The sequence below is a fragment of the Corvus brachyrhynchos genome, unplaced genomic scaffold (assembly GCF_000691975.1).
Source record: "Corvus brachyrhynchos isolate BGI_N302 unplaced genomic scaffold, ASM69197v1 scaffold239, whole genome shotgun sequence".
Taxonomy (NCBI): domain Eukaryota; kingdom Metazoa; phylum Chordata; class Aves; order Passeriformes; family Corvidae; genus Corvus; species Corvus brachyrhynchos.
In genome coordinates, this window is record NW_008246057.1 from 2,840,776 (window position 1) to 2,867,392 (window position 26,617).

The following is a 26,617-nucleotide window of genomic DNA, read 5'->3' on the forward strand; positions in this document are numbered from 1 at the left end:
GCTCTTCAAAGCACAGATGCTTTTATTCTAGCAGTATCTGTAGAATGAGTTCACACTACACAGGGTGGGGGAGATCAGAGATCCATCTCCATCGCCGCAGTGTCTCTGACACCACACAGTCCAAACAGACATTTTGAGCAACAAAAAAGTGGGCATGCAGTTAGGAAGCAGAGGTAAGTATGGATTATGCATCTCCAAAGGTTTGTGTTTCTAAAGAGTAACCCCAGTCTTCTCCTGTACTTGAATGCAAATCCACACATCCACTCAAACAGTAGTCACAAGGACAGTACTTTGTAAAAGCAGAGTTACCAGTAAGAGCCCTTGTTGGTGTTACTGCTCAGATTATGTATTCATGTAACACAAATCCTAAAGAAAAGCAACACAGAAGGAGTAGCTCAAGGCAAGATTATACAAACAACAAAACCCCAAAATGCCCAAGCAACCACACCACAAAACCCCTCAACTGATTATGGGTCAAAATAAGAGAAAACTAAGGAAGGCAAATAATTGCAATTTAAGAGCAAAGCTGACCAGAGAAGAAAGTTCCTTGTGTAGACTGTTGAGAACGTCTTAGAACTAAGGTGATATATATATATATATATATATATACACATATATATATACACATACATATGTATATACATTCTGCACCCTTGGTGGGAAAGGCAAAGAGGTTGAGCCTGTGTAGTCATTTGCCAGTAGTGACCTATCTCACTCACCTGTGCCACAGCTCTCCAAATCAGCACTGAGGACGTTTCCTACTGGGAAGGGATGATGGCTTCTCTTCTGCAGTGATGTCTCCTCCATCACCATTTCATCTGCTGCCTCAGTAGGGCCAGGCTGGAAATGAGCTGACACAGACACGGGACTCCCAGGGCTGCACTTGTGTTCATCGGGCCATTCTTTGTACTTACACCAAAAGGCCTTCACACCTGTGGATTCTGTAAATGCATTTTGTCCATGATAGACAGCTTTTCTGAAAAACTACCCTTGTGGTGTCACATCAACCATGTTAGCAACTGCTCCAAGTTACTCAAACCCAGACTGAATTTCAGAAGTAAATCTGTCAGGTTTGGGAAATCTGCAAAGGGCACAGCTGAAGATAGTGCCCCATCTCAAATCCCTGCTGGTGTCCTTACCCTCAAATCAAGTTCTCCTGGATCCTGATTATTATTGCTGGCAAACTTCCCCTAAAGCTTCTCTTCTCCTTTCTGTAGGGAGAAGAGATCACAGACTAAAGCTAAATATTTCTGGGTCAGCCACAGACAACAAAACCCCCTCACAAAAGAATCCAGCCTGTGTCATTTCTGGTGCATTAGAAAATGAGAACAAGAGCTCAGTACCATCTGCCATGGATGCTCCAGTCAAAGGGCAGGCTGGGACCTGCTACTGAATTATCAGCTTTAGCTTTCTTCTACTTAGGAAAGTATCTTTTAAAAGAAAGAGATCTGCATTTGTTTTGAGTAGTTGCTTTCAAGAAATATTCAAGGAGCAAAACAGCATAGAAAAATTTGCATGAAATAAACATTCTTGTGTTCTGAAGTCTGAATCTGTTGTATGACTCTCTTCCAAATATATCTGGAATCAGTATTTGGCATTTTTTCCAATTGTGAATCCTGACAAATTTGGAAAAATAAAACAGATCCTGGTTACACACAGCAATGACTTTCTTCTAAAATAAATAGTTCCATGGTAAAAACAGAAGCATAAAAACGAGAGTGCAATGAATAAAGAAGTTACAGTGTGATCTGCTTCCCTCTAAAATTGATGGTATTTAGAGCATGTTAGAGAATATGAGCAGGAGAGGAGTGCTACGAGCAAAATACTTCTGCATAACCAAGAAAAGGAGGGGAAACCCAACTCCAAATATGAGAACAGTTTTTAGATCATTCCAACAAACCCACAGGAGCTAAAACATGACTGATTCATATTTGGGAAGTAAAGTCAGTGATCTTCAACCTTTGCTGGCCACAGGCAATGATGGCAAGCAACTAATACATCAGCAATATTCTGTTTTCTTGGCTGTAGTTTTAATTTCCAATGGCTGCTAGAAATAGCAAAGCATCTTACAAACACAGTGTCACTCTTTAGCCATACATGGGGACCACTTGTATCAGATGAAACTTCATCAGCTACTTCATGATGTTCATTTTTTCTATACTGGAAAAGATAAACTAAAGATTAAAAAAAAAGCTTTCAAAATACAAGTATCTCAGAGTATCTCAGATCAAGGCATTAATTGGACAGTAAAGACGAAATTCAGGATTAGCTTTTGTGACATCAGAAGGTGCAAGACATCACACAACAAGCCGTTCCTAGAATGTAAAATATCCCTCCTTCAATTCCCTTCTCCTGCAAGGCAGCCCAGCTTCCTACCTCCTCTGCCAGTTCTGTGTGCACACAGAAATGTAGTCTGCAGTCCAAATTGCTTCCTTTTAAAAAAGATACTGCAATTGTGAGCATCTTCCCTACAGTATCTCCAAGGCAGTTTCCAGATACTTCATAAAAGGAGCATAAAAATGTACATCTTCCCCATATTTGCAGAAGAGGGTGGCTGTGGAGAAAAAAATTGCAATCCTCTCTGCAGAGCTGTCGAGCCAATGAACAATTTAAGTCTCATTTGATCTGTAATTGAACAGGCTTTACACAGAACAAGAATCCTAATGCCTAGATAAGAGCTGCGTTTTTAGCATTAACGATGATAAAAAGACTGGTTATAAATCTGTACTGCCCACTGAAGTGAGAATTCCGAAATCTAGCAGCTGTAACAAAGTTAATTCTTACACTGACAAGGAATAAGAAAATGCACTCAGCTAAGCAAAGGAGTTTATAAATGGTTTATCAGTGCAAAAAACCTCAGTAGCTGATCGCTGCACGTGTCTTGACATGTAAATACAGAAATATTTTAATCATGAATGCCAAAAATAATCCCGGAGCAATTCAGCCCTGTGCAGAAAGCTGGGCACATCTTTTGAACTGCCGTGGAAATCGCAGTGCAGGGTATCCACACAGTGTATTTCAGTCTCTGGGAAGAGAAAGGGCAGTCTTGCAATACACACCATTTTTGCTTTGCAAAGAGAAATAATGACAAACCCCATCTATTTCTTACAAACATATAAATTATTTTATTTACAAAGCCATGTTACAAAAAAAAAATAATAATAAAGCAAAAAACAAAAAATACAATCGCTCACTAGAGAATATCTCCAGGCCCGGTGTTGAACCATGGCAGTATCAATCAGATACATGTTTGTTCTGGTTTTCCTTTTTTAAACTGTAAGCCATAGAATTTACTATTTACACCTACTTTAGACATTTATTCTGCTTACAATTATCACAAGCATGGAATGAATTCTATTTGATACTGCTAATACATAAAGGTGCAGGACAAAGAATGAAAATACTTAGTGTTACAAAATATGGATTGTAGAAAAGAAATTGGCTGTACAAGTATGGCATTTTCTTTTTCTTAGAATGATTGGACATGCTTTCTTCAAAAGTCTTCTGGAAAAGGTTCTAAAATCTGTAGTAGGAAAGCACAATATAGCAGGTGCAAATTCATTTCTGTGCAACAACAGTTATTTAATATATCCCATGACTGACCAGCTATGCAAAACCCACAGAGTTTTGTTAAAGTGCCATGGGTCAACAGCATAACAAAATATAAGGTGTAAATAGAAAAATTTCTTTTTTTCTTCTTTTTTTTTAAAACAATAGTTCACTGAGAATCAGCAATAATAGAATATGCTGTATAAACTATTCTCTACAAAGGTCGATCAGCACTATTTACAATTGTTACATCAATACAAAAGAAGGCATACAAGTTATCCAAGTTGCTTTTTATGGCTGACGGGCCTATGCATTGCGTATGTGTAACAACCAAAGCTTCTGAGCCTCTATTGCTGGAAACAAATCACAAGGTTTTCAGGCAAATGGGGAAGAAAAAGAACTACGAGTGAATGCTACACTAAGAATGCATTATAGGCTGGTCCAGTTTGTATCCATTTTTTTCCAAATGTTTACTTCCATTTCATTTTGCAGGCTAAAATTTCCGATACATTTAATCAAATAATGATTCTTTGATGATGAAAGAACACCACGGGATTTTACTTCGTGCTTAACTTTCCTGAAATGCTGTCAGGTGTAAGCCAGTTGAAAACAAAATTTAAGCAGCATTCAAAGGACAGGTTCCATAATTCAGCTTTCCAATTAAAAGATGCATGGAAACAGCTAAAGCTTCCTAAAACTACAAAATTGCTCCTTCAGTCACTGATTAGCATTATTTCTCAGAAGCAACCACTGAATCTCACAACCACTGTTTTCCCTCAACAACTAGAAATAGCAGTTCATTGATTACAGAGGATGACTTTGTTACTGAGATTTTTAAAATCCTGCAGTTTTATAACTCAAAATAAATTAAAAAAAATCAACATAGTACTGCTCCTAAAACTCAACAAGACAAAAATTGTGCAAAAATAACAAAGATATGTACACATTTTTCAGTCTGAAGAAATGTACAATAAAAACATAATTCAACGAACATTTTAAAAATATAAACATTGCTTAAACTTTCCTAAGTTTCATACTGTTTCTGAAACTATACCGGTCAGTTAGCTCTGAAGTATAGCAAAACATAAATTATTACAAAATTAACACTATAAAAATTTATTTTAAGAATATTTCTAAACTTTTTTCAAAGGGTCTAGCCTTGTTTATAATTGCTTAAACATTTTTAGTCTTAAAATTTGCCTTAAGCCTTCTTTTTTTAAAAAAGAAAGTAGTAATAATCTCCCTATTTGCAGTCTCTCGCCTTTCCCCAAGATGTAAATAAACCAGCATATAAGTGCACTTTTAACACTGTAGAAATAAAAATTAACTCCTCTGTACTGTTGTTTCAGTACCTAGTATTGGCTTCCTGATTATAAAATCTATATTTTATTAAAAAATTATTCAGTAATCCTATAAGAAACACTGTCAGTGCAATTCTATTAATGCAAGCCAATCTGCTCAACTCCTGTCCTCTCAAACCCAAACTGCTCACTGAAATTATCAAGTGCTGTGTTCTTAAGGGTCTGGAAATCCCCCAAGATATGGGGATTTTACACATTGGGCCCCTGATAACAGTAATTACAGTTTGGTGCAAAATCTGCTATGCATTGATTGAAGTATAGGTTCCTTAAGAGTCTGATCCTGGAAGAGGCTGAACACTCAGAATTCCCACTGAAATTATTAAATGCTGTAGGTACAGAGCACCAATCAGGATTAGTCCCTAAAGTTACAGTGCCCCAGCTGTTTGTAAATTACTAAGAAATGCACTCAATTTTTATCCATAGGACAAGCTTAAATACAGAATTACTGTAATTTTTATTTAATGAAAAAATTTGGAGATCCTTTAAATAAATTCATATCATGATCTGGATTTTTTCTTTTTTTTTTGGAATGTCCGTTGTGTTCTGGTAAGGAAACAAAGGGAGCATTGCAATGCTAACAGCTTTAAAAGGCATGAAACATAACCAAGCAGAACGCACAGATCAGTGGCAAATACAAGTGGAAAAACTAAACAAATCACTATTACAGTTTTCTGTAAATTTAATTTTCTTTAAAACCACAAATTCATAAAAGATTAAATCCATCTGCAGGACATAGAAAAGAAAAACCCTGTGGAGTAGGGCTGCTGAGAGCTAGAGATTATAGGCTGGTTCCTTTTCCTTGTTATGGAAGAGTCCTTATTCTACCAGTCCGGTTTGATGTCTTCTAAAAGAGAAACCAGAGCCAGGTTCAAAATCACACAATGTTTTTTGGTATAAAACACTTCAATAAAGTCTGTGGCTGACAGTACTCAAAGCAGGAATTTATTTCAAGTTCCTGAACTAAACTGCCTCCCTGTTTACTGACATTAGACCTTTAAGAAAAGGAACTGCTTTGAATAAACAGCATATTTCCTTTTGGGACGGTCTGAGTTTAGTAAGCTTTGGTGAATCTCATGTTCATTAACTTGGTTATCATTACAAATAAAGAGCAGCAATTAGACGACAACTCTGAAGAATCTTTTCCTCTACACAGCATGTTTTCATGCACAAGGAATCCTCACACAGCATACACGTTGTCACCTTCCCTTAATAAAATGATCTAGTTACTCAGTATTTAAAAACCACCGCATACTGAGGTCTTGAAGTGTTAACACTTCCAGGCACCTAAAAGCACTATGAAGACAAAAACACTTGATTAGTAAAAAACCTAGAACAAGTATAAAATTTGGAGAAAACAAACTTTTAATACATACAGGCACAAATAATTTCACTATAAAACTACTGTTCCATTAATTTTTGTTAAAGACCAAGTAGTTTTTATAGGGAAAAGTAGTATTTCTTTTACTCAAGCAAAAATAGTTGGAAAAACAGGCACGTTTTTATGAATACAATCCCTAGTTCAGGCCTCAAAGAGAGGCAGCAATATTCATATTAAACATTCATTGAGAAGAATCCGTTGGAGTTTAACCTGATGGGAGTTTAATGCAATGGGAGAGAACTCACAGGCCCACAACAATTCTCATGATCCACCAGTCCCACAGAAGTACCTGAGTGAACTTCAACACATGGAGCAAATGACCAAAAGGAACTACTCCTGTGACATAAAAACAACTACAGGCCACCTTCAGCTCACAACTCATCACTGAGTGAGAAACACTCAGTTATGGGTGGCAGGTGACTTCCACAGCACTGCTGTGTGTCCTCTCACTCTGACCGGCTGCTTTGGGAAGGCCGGCGGGAAGCTCTCCCAGTCAGACTGCACCCGGGCGGTCACAGGTGCAAACAAGACCGGGTTTACAGCGTTACACAATTTTCCAAATGCCACTTTCTCATCCAGCCACTCAACCTTGTGATGAGTTACGGACCTCTCTCCCTTCTCTTGAGAACAACAATCTTCTCCTCCCTTTGGCTCCCCCTCTGCACCAGCAGACAGCCTCACCAGGTTGCCTGGCCAGGGAACACAGCGGAGGCAGTCCAGAGGAACTGCTCCATATGCACATTTAGCTTGGCAGCTGCAACTCTGCTTCCAACTGCATTGTTAGAAGTCTGTAGTTGTGATGTATTCATGAAAACTTGCCAGATTTTTCCAACTATAAACCCTGGTGTATAGCAGAGATTGTCTCTGCCTACAGACCTTGCTTCACTTGGACTCCCTGATTATCGTGGTTATAGCAGCACTAACATTCAAAACAAGAGAGCTCAGCTTCCACAGTAATATCTTTACTGACACAGCATGTACTTGTAGATCCACTTATTGTTACCTAATTATTAACAGCTTTATAATGAAATATTACAGCACAGTTTAAGACAGAAATTTTATTTAGAGACTACTCAATTGCTAGATTGGAGATGAAAGCTGCCAACAAAGCAGCTCAGATTTGACAGTGACAAGCATTTATTAAATAGGGAATCATTATTCATGGTTCCAAATACTAAAATCCTGCATAAGTTTAAAAAAAAAAGTTTAATAAAACTTAGTATCAACTTGATTTTTTTTGTATTTGTACTTTGAACTCCACGTTCAACTACCAAACTGAAAGAAACATTTTTTTTAAAAAATAAAGAGTTTGTGGGGCTTAAAACAAGCAAACACTTCTATTTTTGATAAAGTTATGAAAACAGGCAGCTGAAAAGCTCTGCAATACTCTCAGTTTACATAGACCTGACACAAAATTAATGTTTTGTACCCTTAGGTTTTTCCAGTGGGATCTAGGCAACAGATCCCAACAAGTTCTGCTCCTCGAGTAGTGTGTATGTTATACTAACACAGGAGCAAGATGTTACAACAAAAACAGTTTTGCACTTCAGAACAGTTTGTCACTGGCAGTTGGATGACAGTGTCTCACACAGGAAAATGCCACTCCCTAGAAATATGAAGAAACTTTCCACTTTTTTCCCTTCAGAGTAGTTCTTCCATGCATATATTGCTTTGCATTCAGCAGTGAGAGAAAAAAAAGAAATTTACTGTTTGGCAGTTCATCTCAAGATATGAGTGATTCAGAGTATTTTGAATGGGCATACAGTAGTGGGTTATCATTACCATTCTTTTCCCATGTCTACATAGCAGGAACTAAGCAGGCACAACCATTTGGAATAACTTGATATTAAATTCTTGATAAAGTACTCAACTTGGAGAGTCAAATAGTAGGCACCATATTAAAACAAACTAGTGTATCAGTCCTCCAGACAGATGAGGGCTGGATCAAAAAAGCTGAGTTACAGCATTTATCATTATCCAACTTGCAGACTAAGAAGAACTCGCATTACACATGGGTTAGTTATCCTTTTAGATTAGTTTCTCTGAACAGTCAAGTGCCTCATCTTCTCTATCCTGTTTCTGTTCTCCCTTTGCTGCTTCATTTCTGGCCTATTTTTAAATGCTGTCCCTCCTCTGCCAGTCTGGGGACTCTGCTGTGCCATCTTGCTCAGCAGGAGAAGTTGGATAAAAAGACCAACAGAGATCTGCTGCTGCTGCTGAGCCTCTATCACCAAAGCAACAGCCAGTGAGCAGCACATGAGCCAGCCTGAGCCGTAATACAGGTGGGTGAAAAACAAGCAAAAAATTTGTAATTCATAATTCCTGGAGGGGAAAATAGCTGGAAGAAAATTACATGGAAGGAGAAATCTAGTATTAGTTCACTGAAAGGCAGCTTCTATAAAGAACTGTATTTATAAAGAAACTGTATTTTAAGGTTTTATAGTACAAAATGTTTCAAAACTGCTTACAGACTACTTAAGTACACTTTTTTTTTAAAGCAACTTACTTGTCTGTTGTGTACTGGGTTTGATGTACTCGAAGGACTGGATTGTGACAAAGCTACACTGCTATTTTTTCCAATCTGAAAAACATTAATTGAGCAGTATTGAGAGGCATATTTGTCAGTTGAATTCAGATGCTGGTGATGGCCTTCTCTTTCCTATGTAGCGTGGTACTAATCACGCTGCATTTGGAACACAAGTATTTTGCTATTGCAAAAGATATGCTTCAGATAGAATCATCATTATCTCTCAGAGCCTGTATACTTTAAATAGTCTTAAAAGGTACATAAATACTGTTACAGGTCAGAAAATAACATACAAAACAGTTGCTGAGGGAATATAAACCGTAACCCTCCACCTCTCTAGAGTGAAAGAATGGTTTCTCTAGTTACTGGAGTCACTTAGAGCAGCTATTCAGAGAGCACAGGGTGTTGGAGGTCATGGGATCCTTCCCAGGAGACCTTCCCCACTCCTGGGGAGCTTAAACCACGTGGCCAAGCACCAGAGCATGCCCTAAGTTATTCCATTTTCTTCCACATATCACTGCTCAATAAAGCAAATATTAATCACAAGAACCAAACTCCAGAGGTTAAAATTTGCATTTGTATTCATTTACCGCTTCAGAGAATTTCTTTGGGAATGAGTGTAAATTGTAGCACACATAGATACATTCTAAAAGTACTTAGTTATAATATTGCTATATTCAATCAGCTTGTTTCAGTGTTAGTGAGTTTACAGCACTCTGCAAGAGCAGCCTGTTGTAAGTTTTTCTACAACGACCTGTAAACATGGAGTAGATAATTCTGTTTCGATACAAGAGGGGACACGGCTGTTGAGTCAGAGGAGTAGTTCCTCAGGGGTTACAAGACTTTACAAGAAATTAACCATGGATACTTGTCTACAAACAGCAGATGACTGCAGCATGAATACTTGTTTACAAAGTCACTGACTTCAAGTAACATCACTTTAATCCTTTGACAGAGAGGTAGCAAGGACCTGTCTTCTAAACAGTGAGAAATGCAGCAGCCAGTTTCTTACTGACTTGGTGGGGCTGTGGCATTGGCTGGCAGGGCCTTCACAAGAGCAGCTTTCTCCTTCCCTTCCGCATTGTTTGTTATTTTGCCATTTCACATAGAGTGAAAGGTAGCTTCTCTCTTCCTCTCCACATTTGCCCTTTCTCACACAGGGATTTTTTGAAACAGTGTTCTCTGTTCACATTCTATCCGGAATAAATGTTTAAAGTTTTTATTTACAGCCAGTTTTGAAGGTGCTCCCATGGTGCACAAAGATTAAAAGGATGGGTCCTGCTCCCTTCAGCTTGTTGTTTTGCCTTCCACAGCTGCTCTCTAGAAGATAACATTCTTCAACATACAAATCTTATCTACACAACCTTGTATCTTTCCTAGCCATTCAGAATATTGGGATACACCTGCAAACCTTTCTTCTCTACAAACACTATTACAGCATTCATAAACCCCTTCATAATAAATACATGTCCTCCTTTTAAATGGAGAAATAGTCACACAGGCTGAACAGGTACAGCACTCTGAAATGAAAGAAAGGTTCTAAGATGTCTTGGGTCTTTAATGACGGGAAACACCATTTCAAAAGTATTAGTGTGAGGCCAAAACTCAAATCCTCTTTTTTTCCCCAGTCTCTTTTAAAAATAAACTGTACTTCAAAACCCAATGGTTAACACTTCCAGTTACTATCTATCCAGTCCAGAGCTGAATTAAGTAAGAAAACTATACCTGAGCCTATCACCTGTTGCTGAGTTCTTAGTCTCTTCAATTTGCCATATTACATGAAGGAACAGCAGCAAGATTATAAGCCATGACATTTTTTGGGGTGGGATTTTTACTGTAACTGGATTTTTTGGACCCAGCAAGTCAAACAGCACAGCTTAAAAGGGAATTTAAGTAATGTACTCTCCAGAGCTTTAATAAACCCACGTCGAGTATGTCATATTAGTTGTCCCATATGCTTAAATGGGTACAAATTCCATTTATTTTGTATTGCATACAGTATCCTTGTCACAAAGACAATTAGCTGCCAGACAGACTTCTGAAATACAAGTAACTCCATTTTACCTCCTAATTTTGACTACTGCTGTAGCTCCAAAAACCAGCAGTATAAGATGAGAGTTTACATATATACGTACACATACATGCATGTATACATATATATATATATATATATATATGTATGCACCTGGACATGTATATCTATAAAATACGTTTAAGTATCTTTATATGGTAACATTCATTACAAACATTTAACCTCTTACTTAAGAAAAAAATATTAGTTATGAATTTTTAACATTTTTACAAATATTCAGCAAAGACCTCTGATTGATTCCTTGTGGTTTATTTACTTCTATTACTGTGCAACAGGATGAAATACATAAACTGAAACAGGAATGACACACAGGAACAGATTTGATCCCAAGGGGACTCAGAATTTGAACTCAGAACCTCCTGCATGCAGCCGTAAGATTCCTCACACTGCATTAGCTACAGATACAGTCTATGTCCTGTGAAAAGATGACACAATCCATTTCTTATTACCCATGTCTGTACCAAAGCACCAATTTGTACTTACTTTTTCTTTCCATTTGACACCATAAACCTCAGGGCAATTTAATCTTTCTGGGCACACGTTTCAAAAATCTGATTGTGTGACAGAAGGAAGAATTTACAGCATCCTCTGCTGACTGCAGTTACTTGAAGATCAGTTCTGATTGCAAGACACATTTAAGAGGCTTACAATAGAAAGACAATGCCACTACCCATTTTAAAAAGCCAAACGAGTCATCTCTGTTGCACCTCTGCTAGAAGTAGGAAAGTGAAAATATACCTGCTAGGCCATTCTTTGAGACCTTCATTCTGTCTCCTATACCAGCTTTAGGGTTCATTTATTCCTTTTTTCCTCTCCCATTTCTGCTAGATTACTTACGGATTGCTTTGCCCTTACCATCTTCTTTTCCAAATTCCACTTGTTTGTATGTGCAATATCCTTAGGAAATGAGAGTTTCACAAGAAACAAAAAAAAAAAAAAAAAAAAAAAAAAAAAAAAAAAGAATTCCTAAGCTACCTTAGATTCTCTGAGGTATCCTATTTTCTATGGCTTTGTCTTCCAGACACCAGGGCCAAGCATTGTTTTGTGTGCACTGCACAGCACTGGACACAGTAGCAGAATGAAACAGTAGATCATTATAAAGATCATATTGGCAGTTTTCCCACCAGATCTTACTTCACACATACTTTTGTCCTTATATGGCACCACTGAAAGAGAAGCCAAAGCTCTGTTGCTGTCAATGAAGCAAGCGTGTGTAACCTTATCTGCTGCACTGACTTCAGTATTCTGTGAACACATGTACACTGAAAGAGATAACCAAATGTCCACTAAAGGTCATCTGGTTAAGATCTTAATTTCTTAATTTTTCTAGTTTCAAACAGGAAATAACATGAGTTCAGGCACCTCAGACTCTCCCCAGGAGAAAGGCAGATGTATCTTACAGAAGAGACATGAAGAGACTTGCAAAACATTAGGAAATGAACCAGCAACAAGTTTGGGAAAAGAAATAAACAGAAATTCTGACTCTCATCTTCCTGTTTCAATAACACAATTTATTTCAGAGAGATGAGAATTAAGAAAAAATATTTTTTCTAAAAATTATTTATCCATTCTGGACATTCAATTTTACTTTCAGATATACAAATAGCTACTTTAATAATTGAATAAAAATCTCATAAAAATATTTTGAGAAAGTATGTATATATATATGTATAGTTTTTTAAACTCTCAAAACATCTTTCTATGACTGGTACAAAACAAATACAAATACGTTTCTGTATTAATCTAGAAAGTAAGTTGTGTGATGAAAACCAATCTGAAGCAAATGCGGTATTTTCTTTTCATAATGCATGAAACATTTCAAGGAAGTCAGACATGATCTGCAAAAAAATAACTGGAAGAGTCCCTTACCTGCCGAGAGATGGAGCTGCTTGTAGGATCTGGCACCGCAGAAATAAGGTTGGCAGTGCTCTTTCTATGAACACTATTCATACCAGGCATTTTAGTGATTTTACAGGCTTTGCTACTAGAACTAGAGTTTTTACGTTTTTTTCCTTCTGATTTGTCAAAAGAAAGGGGAAGAGAAGACACTGCATTATGTGCTCCCAGGGAGTGGTCCCCTGAGTGGTGCACGAGAGAAGATACAGACAGATTAGAAGAGTCAATACTGCTCACTACCATGCTCATGTGTTTCACTGAGTCTGTTGAACTACTTGACAATGAAGTCCGTCCTGAGGGCTCCGATTTGGCACTGAGTGGGCTTGTTCCATTATTGGTATTGTGCACAGACACACTGTTATAGGAGGATGTCGCCTGATAGGAGTTCAACGTTGAACTGGGGTTCAGGACACAGTTCTTTTTGTGGGACCCTGAAAATGAAGACGAGGGAGATGTCTGCAAAGATAATGAGGACGATGATGACGATGAAGACGACGACTGCGGCTTTTTCTTTTTGTTACTTGAAGACTCATCACTCCGTGATGACAGGTCTTTCACTTTTGAGGATTTGCTGGTTTTTGTTTTGGATGGCTTGTGGGATGGGGAAGGGATGACTGCTGGCACTGGTGATACAGCTGATGGCGCCTTAAAAGTTGAGTCCATGATACTTAGGCTTGCAGCCACGTGAGGAAAAGCTGTGGTGTGTGACATAATGGAATTCGTCTCTGCCGTTGTCACAAAGGCTGCATTTGATAACATGGCTGATGTCATTATGTAAGAAGAAGTGATTCTTGAACTGATAGGTGTTGAAGGAATATACACCGCACTGGGGTTGCTGAAGGGCTGTAAGACTGATGCTGGAAAAGGAGTGGAGACATGTGCTGCTGGAGAAGGCATGGGACTGTCTGCCGCAGGAGGAATTTTCCTAAATAGAAAAGGAAAGGGGAAAAAAAAAGAAGAAGAGATTTAGATACATAAAATATTCCATCCAAACAATGCAGATAGGAAATAATTTCCATGAAGGCCAAAAAGGCAAACCTAGTTCATTATAATTTTGATTCCTATTCTATTCTACCAATCACATACAGCAATTAAGTGCACAGGATTAAAATTTAAACACATTATTACAAATTTCATTTCCTTTCCCCCTCTCTTATTTTACCAAACAATTAAAAAATGCAACTAAAATGCCTGACAGTGGCATCTATATGTATCCTAGTCACTATGTTTCATTAATTGCATATGTTTTGCGTCAAAGTTCATGCTGCGGAACAGTTTCAATATCAACCTAAACTCATAGGTTAGATTTCAATAAGGTAGTAAATGAGCCAGTCTGGGGGGTTGTGAAGCAATTAATCATTGAGTTTAAAGAGGAAAGATCATCCCTTTCCAAATGCAGTGCTATTCCCAACAGCTCATTTGAGAGCTGGTTAGATGAGATTAAACAGGGAAATGATTGATTAATTTTCACTGATATTGAAAAATTGACAAAATATTAAACAGAGCTTGATAAGCTTTATAAACAGCTGAATACTCTTCTGAGAAGAAAATCTAATAATATTACCTGTGAAATTAGTAGGATGTATTCAAATTCCTTTCCATTCAGCCATCATCTATTATTTTATGTAGTGTGGTGTTATCAAAGAACCAGACCTTCATAATGTCTCTTGGAAAACTATTATGTGAGCTTTTCCCATTATTTAGACTTACATTTAATTCACAGTTTAATCCTATTTCTCTTTGCTAAGAAGCTGTACAGCCCCATAACTCTGTCCTTGTTATCCTTCCTACTGACACCTTTCCCCTTTTTAAAGGCTTACTCTTGCCCTCACATAGCATGGTAAAAGAGCAGCCCTGGGTGTGCTGTGTTATCATAAATCAAATCCTAATTACGAGTTCTCTCCAGGTATTCCTCCTATGGAGACTGTTGGCCAGAACACTGTTTATGTCACAGTTACATAAGGGATTACATACAGTCCATGGTGCCAGAAATGAAGAAGTCCTACTGCCTGCTACTTGCAATGCAAACAAAGCTGCCCATCAGAGCAGCTCCTCAGGTTACTTTTAAAGAAGGACCAACAATTCACACCCACCTTTGCAAAGTACTTTGAGAACTAGGGATAAAAGTTCTTTGTTAATGTCACAGTTCTGAAAACACAGCCCTGCACCCCTGTACCTCTGGCCACAGCTGCAGAGCTATAGAACAGCAGCCTCACACCCAGCCCTGTTTGGGGAGCACAGGAAAAGGTCAGTCCAGAGGAGGGTTGAGGACAACAGAGGAATAAAACAGAGGTTAGGCACTGTCAGCTCCCTGTGTTATACAGGCAAGTGAGTACGGCTGGAGTTCATTAAAATATTAGAGATTACATAAACAGCTAGAATTTGGGAAAACGTTTGAAATCAGATTTAGTGGGAGCAGGACAAGGCCTGTTTACTTCTGGTATCAAATATTTAACTACTGTAGAGGTTATTTTGGTTTTCTGTACTAGTTTGCACTAGTAGTGGCACACGTTTTGTCAGATGCCCAAGCATCTTTTCTCCTGACAAACAAAGCCAATAGGTAACAAATTTTAATCTTCCTATTTAAGGAAACTAAAATATTTTTATTTGTGGAAGGTGACAGACACTAGTTTATAAATTTACAAAGCAGATCGAGCATGATCAGTCTCTCAACAGACATGAAACTGGCCCTTTTATGGCAGAACCAACCATTTCCAAACTATATCTCCTAGCACAGTGGCACTGTCATCATTAAGATACCAGGTTAGTCAGACAAGCCAAGCTTTAGTGCTTTAAAAATATATTTAAATAAAAATCAAACCTTGTTTATCTAATGGCTGGCATCCAATGAATATAACACAGTCCTGATAATAAACAGTGACATGAAACACTGCACTTTAGTGTCATTACACTGGAAGAAGAATGCATATTCTGTAGCAGAATACCCCCAAAAAATCAATCCTATCTGCAGATGTAATGAACTTTCAGTTACTTTTTTTTTAAAGAATTAACATTTATTTTAGAAGTGCAGTCCATTTTAATGGAGCTGTGTAGTCAAAGCCTATGGTGCTTGGAACCCGCATATGTGATACAGAGGTGCTTCAAGAGTGACTAATAATCAGAATTTTAAGATCCCAAAGGCAGTAAGGGCACTATGGACTAAAAATCTATCATATTCCATCTTATGCAGAGACAAATGTGGACCAAGTTCCTTATCTTACAACTCATGAGCCTTACACAGTGAAGCCTGAATGGGTGATGCAGGGGCATGATAAAAGTTTAAGCAAAAATCTGGATTCTTAGGGGCTATAAAGAGTCCTAAATCTGGCAGAAATTTACATCAGACTAGGAGATTGTTCTGGTGGGCTGTACATACCTTAATAGAGAAGAGAAAATTTGTACATGCTACTGCTATACCTTAGTACAGAGGTAATTTTACAAACGCTGGCCATGGCGTGTTTAATTTTACAGAATTAAAAATGTTAAATGATCCACCAAGTGTAAAAATCCCACTTACTTCCACATCTGTGAGTTCAAGTGTTTTTCTACCATGGAGTTCAGTGCGAATCGAAAATGGTCCCATCTTCTGTCAAAGACATAGTACCCTCTTCCCATTAAACGACTGCCATATGAACAGAACTGAAAGAAAAGGTATTTCAATGTTGCTTATAAAAATGTATTTCTACATTATGAAATATTTATTGATAGATCAAGGAAAACCGTTGTAATTTGTATCATGCACATAAAACTTATTTTTAAATGTGGTTTTCACTATCTGCAGCAAAAATAGTTTTTTTACGAATTATGAAATATGTGCATAATATCTCAACTTCGTGTAAAGTATATTTCATACTTCATTAACGAATCAGTGCCAGAGAAAGAATGTAACTGCTGAGGTACTTATAAAGAAAAAATTCTTACTGCCTCAGAAAGACAAGTTACACTGTTCTGTGCATCTTAAATCTCATAACTGCATGACAGCAATAAAAATATAACTGAAGAGGGGAAAAAAGTGCAACAGGAACATCTTTAGTATCTACTTAATAAACAAACCACTGACATTTCAGTAAAAAAGTATATTATCATCCATGGCATCTGTGCTACAACACAACATGGGATACACTCTTCACAGCGCATGAAAATCAACTGGAGGAGTAGTAAATATTTTGAGAATTCTGCAGAGCTCAGGAGTCCTTGCACTACTTCCTCTGGAGAGCTTCCTGAAAAGTCCTACAACACTGAGATGTTACAATCAGGAACATGTTCTTGCTTCAGCTCAGTCTTACTGATCTACATGATGCAGAGAACTGCTACAATGCCTGTTTGTAGGAGAGAAACCTGTTACAAAACATCCTCAAAAAACAATACAACTCTCCATCGTAAGAGGGACTGCATGGTGACTGCAACTGTTCATTCTCCATCTGTTTCATGACCAGGTTAAACAGGTTAATTAAAACCACCACCTAAGTTGACAAACTCGCCTCATCTCCCAGTGAGCTAACACTAACATCAGGTACCACCAAGAGGTAATTAAAGTAGCTAGTGACTTTCCCCCTGATCAATTATTACCACCTGGCCGGGAGAGGGACTTCGTAAGGAAAACAGTTTAGTTGAATATGAAATTCAGCATGAACTGAGCTGGAGGTGATTTACACCATCTTTTCTGTCTTCACGCTGATATGGACTAAGAAGTTTCACTACCAGTAACTGTTTCAGTTGAGTGATACTAAGATTTCAAAGAACAAATGAGTCAGTGGGTTTGCCTTGAAACAGAACAAGGATCCTAAACCAAAATGGCTATTGACAGCCATGCCTCACTGCTGAGGTGTGTGCAAGAACTGGCTGCACTTAGATTATTTTTTGTGTGGGCACCCATGCAGTGAACCTTTAGTTTTTAATTCATAGAGAAGCAGTCAGCAAAACCAAAGTAGCATACAAGAGTACCAAGGAAACAGGAGGTTCCTGCATATGACAGTATCGTGTGGAGTACAGTAATTCTCATTTTCTCTGTAAGAACCAAATACAGGATTTCATCTGACAGTCATTTTATGTTCAGGCCATACTTCTTCCTGGTGTCTGACAGTAAAAAGTTCTCCTTTGCTCTAGGGAATACAAACAATGCTACCAGCTATCACAATGTTTGTTTTATTCTGCATATCATATGGAAAACATGTAAGTGTATTCCTTGGCTCAATTTTTACGAGAACCAACTCCTAAGAAGTTCAAGAGTTCTTCCATTGCTTCTTGGTTTGAACAGCATAAATAAATTCACACTGCAGAGATAATATCACAAAGTGGCTTTTGCTATTTACAGTGAAATTTCTCACTAACACAGAAGAAAGACAAAACCAGCTGCTTAAACACATACTTAAGCCACCACCAGAGCCTTTCCATTTTGACATGAATGAAGCAATAGTTTCTAAGTCCACACACACTCACATAAATGACATTTAATTACTGCTTTAAACCAGACTACAAAAATGAACGGAGCACTGCCTTTTGCCACCAACTGCAAGGAACAGTTTCGTAAGAAGGACAACAACCAAGAGAATATCTGCTCATGTCACATTTAAAGCAATGCAACTTTCCTCAGTTTAGCACAACTACACCCAATTTGAGGTCTACTGAGAAGACAATCTAAAAATAGAACTTCTGATTTTCTGCTGCCCATCTTGTCCTACATCAATGTATCGTGTGTACTGACCAGTGGTCTCCTTCTACCTTATCCCATCCTTACCATTTTGTGTTAAATGTATTTTTTCTCTTTAGAACAGTGTTCAGAATGTAAGGTCTTCATTCCTTATTATTCATTCTTACTAAATTTACTTATTTGTTCTCCCCTCTCTAATTATGCAAGAACAATGACAAGGCATGCCAGAGACTGACACATACCCCAAGAGGTCTGGGATGGTGTCCAGAAAAATGACAGTCTAATTTATCGGATTCTTCAGCTCCATCCGCTTCTCCTTCATCACTGGACAATCTGCTCGTGATATCTCCTCCCATGGAAGGCAGTGGCAGTTCTGGTACATACCCACTGTGGTTTGAAGAACTGTTGCTGTTTATGCTATTTGCAGATGAAGGTCTAGAAGGAGAATATACATTTAAATCATCAGCAGTAAAAGGCTCTATAAACCTACCTGCTGGCATCAAGCATCAAAGCAAATGATGCCAGAAATTACCAATGTAAAGAAGGACAGTAAAAGACATTGAATAGCTGACATTAGGTCTTGTCAGAAATATATTGTGTGGTTGTCATCAAGTTAATGTTAGCAGAAGCACCCTTCTATTGCCTGAAATTTTAAATTTGTCATGAAGTTGGATTTCAGATCTTGAAAGAGGCAAAGTATATTTAAAACACAAATAAAAACCAGGTGTATAAAATCTTCTTACACGGAACCATTACTCAGCTACTTGATTAATCCCAAGGGTCCACTTATGAAATTATATTTCATACCAAAATCCTACTAAAATTAATGTACTAAATATAAGAGTGTTTAGCCGACACTCTCTACAGGTAGATTAGTGAGTGAAGGAACTGGGAGAACTCCTCACAGTGTGTAGGTTTTCTTTACCTTTGTCTAAAATGCAATAAAACAAATTAGGAATGTCTTTGCACCACAGGGTGTGATGGTGCCTTGCCTTTCAAAAGTAGTTTGAAAACAGATTAGATTAGGTTAGGTTAGATTAGATTAGATTAGAAGTGGGGGTGGAAAAGGTTCTCAATTACAGTCTGTACAACCAAGACTCTGGTTGTATGGAGAGCTCTGAAGCTGGAGGAGATGTCCACACTGGGCAAATTCTGCAAGTGACTATTACCACAGGCCTGGACCCTAGGGTGTATCACCGTGTCCCGCAGCCATAGGGTGGAGGAGGAGAGAAGATCCAGCAGGCAGGAACTGTGCAGCAAGATTGATTTATTTAATTATTTTAAAAACTCTTTTATAGACTTTTTTCTTCATAGTCTAATTGGACAAAGGATCAGACACCCCTTGGGGTGATTGGCTAAAATCCTAAAACATCCATTGTCAAAATATTTTTCTACTATACCACAAACAAGACTTTTCAAGGCTGCAGGTGGCTTGGTTGTTTACATACTCTGCTACCTCTTCTGTGAGAGAGAAAAGTCTCTCACAGACTTAGAAAATAGCAAGAAAATCCTTGCTAGCAGCGTTTTTGTATCTACAGATGATCTTCTTCCATCCCATGAGTTCCTGCTCTCAGGACAGAGCAGTCCCCCCCCAGCCTGTGGACAGGAGCCCTCTCCTGACCTGCGCTGGGACTGCTCACGGATGGCGTGAGCACAGGACTAAGGCTGCAGCCGGGATGTGTGAGTGCCCCGCGGTGCCCCCGGCGGGCTGTGCCACCCGCAGCAGCAGAGCCGCAGGCCTGCTGGCCCCCACAGAGAGGCAGCAAGGCTGCCACGGCTGCTCTGAAACCAGGCAGGACAACCCAACAGAGGCACTGCAGCAGAAACAGAAATGCAGGCTGTACAAACACAACATAGGACTGCTAAAATCCTCCTCCTCGAGTACTACTACCTCTGTAATTTCTGCTGCTGACTCTCATGGAATTGCATTCCAGTTTTGCTACTTTGACTGTAACACCTACTAAACCCAATCTGTACCTTTCTGTCTGTGCTCCTCTCTATGAACGGCTGTGTAAGGTCACCTCTTTTACAAGAATTAGGCAGAGAAGCACAATTCATCGGTGGCTATTCTTTCATTGTCTTTTCACTCAAACCCTGCAAGGCCCACCTCTGTCACTGAAGGAATAAAACTTCATTAGGGCTTGGTGGCCACACAGAAAACATTGGAAACAGCTGTCTCTGTAAGATCTGAGACAGCAAATACAAGAAATATCTCTTTGAAATAGGGACTGTTGTGGTAGGAAAGTCCCAAAATGAGCACCCAATCCTGACCAAGGTTTCTGCAAGAAATGAATGATGAAAAAATGTAAATATGAACAAAGCCAACTAGTTTAGCTCTATGCACTCCAGCCAAAATTAGTACCAAAAAATCTCACAAATAAAGAAAACATATGGGAAGTTTTCCAAGGATAATCAGAATTCAGTAGCTCAAACGCCTCACACCGTTTTTTGCAAAAGGATGCCTTCAGAAGTTTTCATTGTCCTTCTGAAGACTGTTTTTGTCCTTTCTAAGAAAGATCTTCAAAACAAGGGAAGACATGCTATGGACGGTTTCATATCAATAGTTTTAAATCAACACTAAATTACACCTTTTTTTACAACAATTCCATTGATGCAATTAGCAAAGTATTTCTGGAGAAAAATTCTACATTAATGTGCAGAATTTTACTACTAATACCTATACTGATTCATGTAAATAGACTTTTCTTCTCAACTGTGACCGAATGACTTGAATATAAACTTTCCTAATTATTACCGACAATTTTAGCCAAAAAATGCAGTTAGTCTGAGATTCTGAGCCAAAGGTGCACACTATTCCTTTCCTCATTCCCAATCAGATCACAGGCTACCATGGACAGAGTTAGGTTAACATAAGCTAGCAGAAATTCTTATATTAGTATGTTTTATTGTGCAATAGGCTAAAGAAGTACCAAATGCTTATAAAACGAGTTGTAAGAAAGACAAAGAAATGTCTTACAGCACCTTCAGAATGCAACATTTCACACTGGAGAACTGCTTACCTTGGAAGTATAGAATTTGGTGGTCTAGATTTTGCAGGAGATGTTACTTTAGATTCTTGCCCAGAGTTCACTGAGGATCCTGACAGAGAGTCTTGTGCTGGTGTGGGCTGGCTCTGATAGCTTTCCCTTGCAGATGGTGGATGCTCTTTGTCTTTTGCGACTTCTTTTTCCCTGGATCGAGCTTTGTGTTCAGCTAGAAGGATGTCAAACTGTTTTTTACGGCCTGGAACTGCTCGTCGATGATTAAGTGAATGAGTCTAAAAATAGGGTGGTTAAAAAGCATTTGTGTGTGCATGACATTGTTTATGAGTCCTCTACACTTCTGATACACCAATACTCTAAAAGATAAAATCTACTTCAAACAACTTTAGCCACAGTTATGGAAATAAAGCTGCTATTCCACATTATCTTTGATAATTTATAGTCATTCTTAAGAAATGCCAACGTCAAGGCTAAAATTACTTTTTGCAACAATTTTTATATAATAGAGACTATTGACTTACCTTTTCCAAGATGGAAAATAGAATTCCAGTAATTTTAAGACATTAAGAAAATAATTGTAGCTTTTAACTTACAATGAAAAACTTATTTCATTGGATTGAAAAACATGAATACATTTTAAAGCAAATTTAGCTGATCATCTCTACTGACAGGCAGCACATACACATACAAATGTTCATTAGAAATGTCTCACATTGTAGCTACTTTTTGACACGGGAGTTATTACTATCACAAGGGCAGCCTCCAAGTAATTTATTATACAAAAATATGGTAATTTTTTTTTTACTAAAAACTGACTATACTTCAACATTGTTGCACAGATGAACCAAAGAAGGAGCATTTAAAATAATACTTGGGCTTCTAAATGAAACGTTAATGCTTTTTGCATCATAAAATGACAAGAAAAAAATCTTTTTAGAAATATCAGTGGAATAATGCAGATGCTCTGATTCAAATAAACAGAATTACACAAAAGAATTACCTGAAGACAGCGCCTGAATACCATACCCATTGTCTGTAAGACAGGAGCAGGTATGACCTCTCAAACTACTGTGGTAGGATTTAAACTATAACAAAGCATCTGATATGTTATCTTCTAAGAAAAATACCTTGCAGGTGAGCGATCTTGTGCAAGGTTTCTTTGTTTCAGGATCCAGTACTCCACAGTGTTTATTTGGGTCAAATTCTCTTTCTGTTTGATGGGAGAATGAGAAACGAGAAAAAAATAGATCATTACAGAAGTTTTAATCAGAGTAGCTTACAATTTTTGCCTGTTAGAACTTAATTTAATCAGGCTCAACCTGAACCACTGATCCCAACCCCAGCATCCCATAACAGTGCTATGTGCATCACTCGTACAGTTGTGCATTTTTTTGTCCTTGCATGATTAAAGCCATTTAGAGCAGGATTTCAGCCAAAGACTTCATGAAAGTAAGTCTGATTACAGTGGAGTGGCCCAAACAAAGGACCAAGCCAAACCCCTGTGACTTCAGTTTCCTCTCTAACTCTGGCTGCCTCTGAGGCCATGAAATACAGCATTTGCAGATCTGGCTCCTGAGCTGGGCTAACACACAAATGGTATCACAAGTGCTTCAAACAACATTTCTCTGACATACTTACAAACTCTAGAAAACAACCCATGGTTGATTACTGGTGGCATTTTAAAATAAAATTTATCTAAATCTGTCCCCTAAATCTTTATAAAAATAACATGTATGTTAGTTTTTATTTCCCTAAGTGAAGGGAGGGATGGAATTTAAAGTTTGCAGAGATTATGAAAAAAGGCATTTACATGAGTTCTACTCATGATTAACATTAAAAGTGCATTAATATTTAATATGTTATGTTTGCATATTTAATTTCATTAATATTTTACTATTTCTATACCACAGATAGCATCACCTTCTTTAGGTTACGTTAATGTAATTTTACGGTTTGCACTAAGAGCTGTAACAAAACAATGGATATACACTTTTCATTTTACGCCATCAAAACTCTCTACCATTACCTTCATACACCTTGACAAATTATGGTGTAATTGGCAGACTGGTTTGCTTTTGTTTGATAAGGAAATATAAACTATTTGCCAAATCCTATTTTAACCATACAGTGGTGGTACATTCAGATATAATAAACATCCTGTACTCAAATACAACATTTAATCAGAGGATTTAAAAAATCTTTATAAACAAACAAATGGAAGCTAAGAGGGAGACAGTGATTCACAGCTGTGTTACAATGTTTTGACAGCATCACAGCAAGCAGAACAGCTGGAAGAAGAAAAGTAAGGACAAGTAGCTTATGTTAGACAGCAACTGTCCTCCAGAGTTCACAGTTACTAGCAGTTTTATGTATTCTGCTCTATAGACCTAAAATGCTTATGCAAACATTAAATGGTTACATTATTAACCTATTAGCAGAGCCATACAAAAAAATGAGCTTGGGAAAACCAGCTGGCACAGCTTTTTTGGTGAAATCTACAAAGGGACTAAAATATGTTATAGGCAGTTGTAGTTGGTTTGGCATTTACAACACAACAGAAACACAAAAGTAGCTGTGTATGACTTAATAGAATAACTATTTTTTTCGACTTAATAGATGAAAACACATGTTCATAAACTAAAGGAGTTAGTTACTCCTGGGATTTGAGTGTAAGATGTTCCTATTACAGTTTCCTGAATCAGCCACTGAAAATCTTCAATGCAAATTAAAAAAAACCACACTAAAGAGACAATATGGACTAATATGCCTTCAAATGAAAAGTTCTGAGGGCAATTATAAGGCTATGGAACACCAAGCAAGGACTGCTTTGGACCAACAGGGAAACATCAAAAATCAAAAGTACTCCAGATTGGTACTTGTCAGTAAGAGGCCCAACCAGAGGACTGATTATAGCAAAGCCAGTTATTAAGAAAACATATACAGATAAAATCAACATAAGGAATTATAAGAGGAAAGAGTAGAAGCCTCTGCCATTGACTGAACAACCAAATAACATGCTTTCCCTGAGAAACAGAAAATACTGAGCAAACAGGGAACCACTTCTCCTGGCTGAAGTGTGTGTGGCTGTTCCAGAGAATTCATGAACATCTAATTGCCAGCTACAGACATGCCTGGTTTGGGCACCACACTACATAAAACTTAACACCTTCTTATCAACACCAAAATGCAGCTTTTGGCTACTGTGTTAGGAAATGTGGAGTGTGGGAACCCCCAGATCCCTATGCACAGGCACAGCTTGAGAAAGCTGTTTCTCTGGAATGGATTCCACTTCTTCATGTTCAGTGGACAAAGTGAAGAGCATTTGTTATAACCTACCTAGAGAAGAGCAAGGGCCAAAACTGAGCTGTGACAAACCCCTGTTTTCAACATAACAGTTTTTCTTGGTGTAAGCTGGGCATCTGCATTCTTTAATGTCATCCCAAAGAGAACAAGAACTAAGGGAGATTTAGGAAAAAAAATAATTTTTTTGCAGTTTGCTACTAGGAAACACTGATCCACTTATGCTGGGCAGCTACAGACTGTCTTTTGTGGTTCCGCAAGCTGTTTCCTCTCTCTCAACAAGGACAGTGCTCCTGAAAAGAGGGCAGGTTCATTCATCACCCAAACAACCACAAGCTCTCAGCAAAGGAAAAAAAACAAACCTCAGTCACAGTCAGGGAAATGGTGTGAGAGAGAGTAGAGGTTGCTAAAAAGGGAAGGAAACAGATACAAACGGGCCAAAGTTATTATGGAGCTTCAAAAATTAACATCTGTACAGCTCCAGGGCAGTGGACTGAGGGAAACCTAAACCCCTTAGCTGCAGTTTCATCCTTTTCATGTGAAATGAGTGAAATTATGTGATCTCTCTAATAATCATCGCATTGACCTTCCAAGATCTTTTTCTCAGCCTTTGCACAGTCCTGTATAATAATGGAGAGGAATCCATCATAGTGGCAAACAATCTACAGGCAATTCATCTCCAGTGCTCTCAGGACTTCTATGATTTGCATCATCCCTAAATTACTGTGTTGCTGCATCAATACTCAAGGCAATGGTAGCAAGACTGAACAGATCACAAATCTGATCATGACAGAGGAGCAGTAAAAAAAGGTCTCAGTTCCCTAGCCTGGAAGACACTGCAATTCAGAGCTTAGACTCAACTCCCCAGAAAAAGCCAGCAAGCTGAAGGAATGCCCTACAGAATTGATTCTCCTTTATGAATGCATTTCTGCAAGCACTTGCGCAAAAATGTACAAGTATCACCTGCAGCCCTGCAGTGGTAAGTGGTGACATGAGGAAAACCACTAACAGTTTCAATTTCTCAAGGAGGAATTCTGAATTGATTAGCTAAATTAAGCATCTAAACCATTACAGGACATAAGAGGTTAAAAGGAAGCAATACTCTAAATTAACTGTAAAATAAAGAGAGTTTTTATTAATAATAATATAGAATAATATACTGGATCTTAAAAAGTGAAATGTAAGGGTTAAAGTCTAATCTTAAGCTACTTTCTTGTAACAATTTTCATTTCGTGAAAAGCTATAAATGAACAACAGTACTGTTTTCCTATATGCCACCTTAACTAGTTAAGAAAGCAATCAGTGTACTGAATCCTTTCAGGCAATGGCATTGTTCCATGCCCCACACAGCCCTAGCAAACACCTCACACTGGTCTGAAATCCAGCCAGGGTAGCAGTACCATAGGCTAACTGCCAAATTTGAGAAAATGAAAAAAATAAACCTGATATTCGGGCAAAAAATAGGACACACTCATTAACTGGAAATGAAAGCATTTATCTTGTGCAACTTATACTGGTTCATAACTAGTGCACATTTAGAAATCATGTGAACTAACTTTGTGCCAAAGTGACGATCTAATGTGGATCATGCTGCCATTAACAAAATTAGCCTTTCAGTACACACAAGAAGTTCCTGCCCGAGTCACAAAGTACTGCCAGCTGATGAATAGACCCTGCACAGCTTCTGCAGCCGTAAACTTGAGTCAGTTATTTTTGCTTTTAAAAAACATAAAATAAAATCCCTCAAAACACTTTGTTTCCTTTCATTCCTTTCAGAGCAAAAACCTGTTTGCAGCTTTCGGGGGCAAATTCTCTCCTCACTGCCAAGCAGCTGGCACGGGTCACCTCTGGGGAACTCCACA

The 26,617-nt window shown here is 38.1% G+C and overlaps 1 protein-coding gene and 1 long non-coding RNA gene across 10 annotated transcripts in view; one reads left to right on the forward strand and one right to left on the reverse strand.

Moving 5' to 3' along the window:
- LOC108449552 overlaps nucleotides 1-1,658 on the forward strand; it is a 5,692-nt gene extending 4,034 nt beyond the window's left edge. The window contains exon 2 of the long non-coding RNA XR_001865744.1: nucleotides 1,218-1,658. This is a non-coding gene — a long non-coding RNA (uncharacterized LOC108449552). The remainder of the gene's footprint in view (nucleotides 1-1,217) is intronic.
- Nucleotides 1,659-3,105: 1,447 nt separating this feature from the next.
- ATXN7L1 (ataxin 7 like 1) overlaps nucleotides 3,106-26,617 on the reverse strand; it is a 112,503-nt gene continuing 88,991 nt past the window's right edge. For 5 of the 9 annotated variants that reach the window (XM_017745937.1, XM_008642522.2, XM_017745938.1 and 2 more), the window contains 7 exons: nucleotides 22,583-22,665; nucleotides 21,474-21,730; nucleotides 18,696-18,888; nucleotides 16,321-16,442; nucleotides 12,777-13,728; nucleotides 8,795-8,869; nucleotides 3,106-5,754 (listed from right to left, as the gene is read on the reverse strand). In XM_017745937.1, the coding sequence (XP_017601426.1) occupies nucleotides 5,713-5,754; nucleotides 8,795-8,869; nucleotides 12,777-13,728; nucleotides 16,321-16,442; nucleotides 18,696-18,888; nucleotides 21,474-21,730; nucleotides 22,583-22,665 (1,724 nt within the window). In that variant the 3' untranslated portion in view covers nucleotides 3,106-5,712. Of the gene's footprint in view, nucleotides 6,204-8,794; nucleotides 8,870-10,660; nucleotides 11,805-12,776; nucleotides 13,729-16,320; nucleotides 16,443-18,695; nucleotides 18,889-21,473; nucleotides 21,731-22,582; nucleotides 22,666-26,617 lie in introns of those variants that run through there. The other 4 variants (XM_017745935.1, XR_001865743.1, XM_017745936.1 and 1 more) reach the window with 4 other exon arrangements.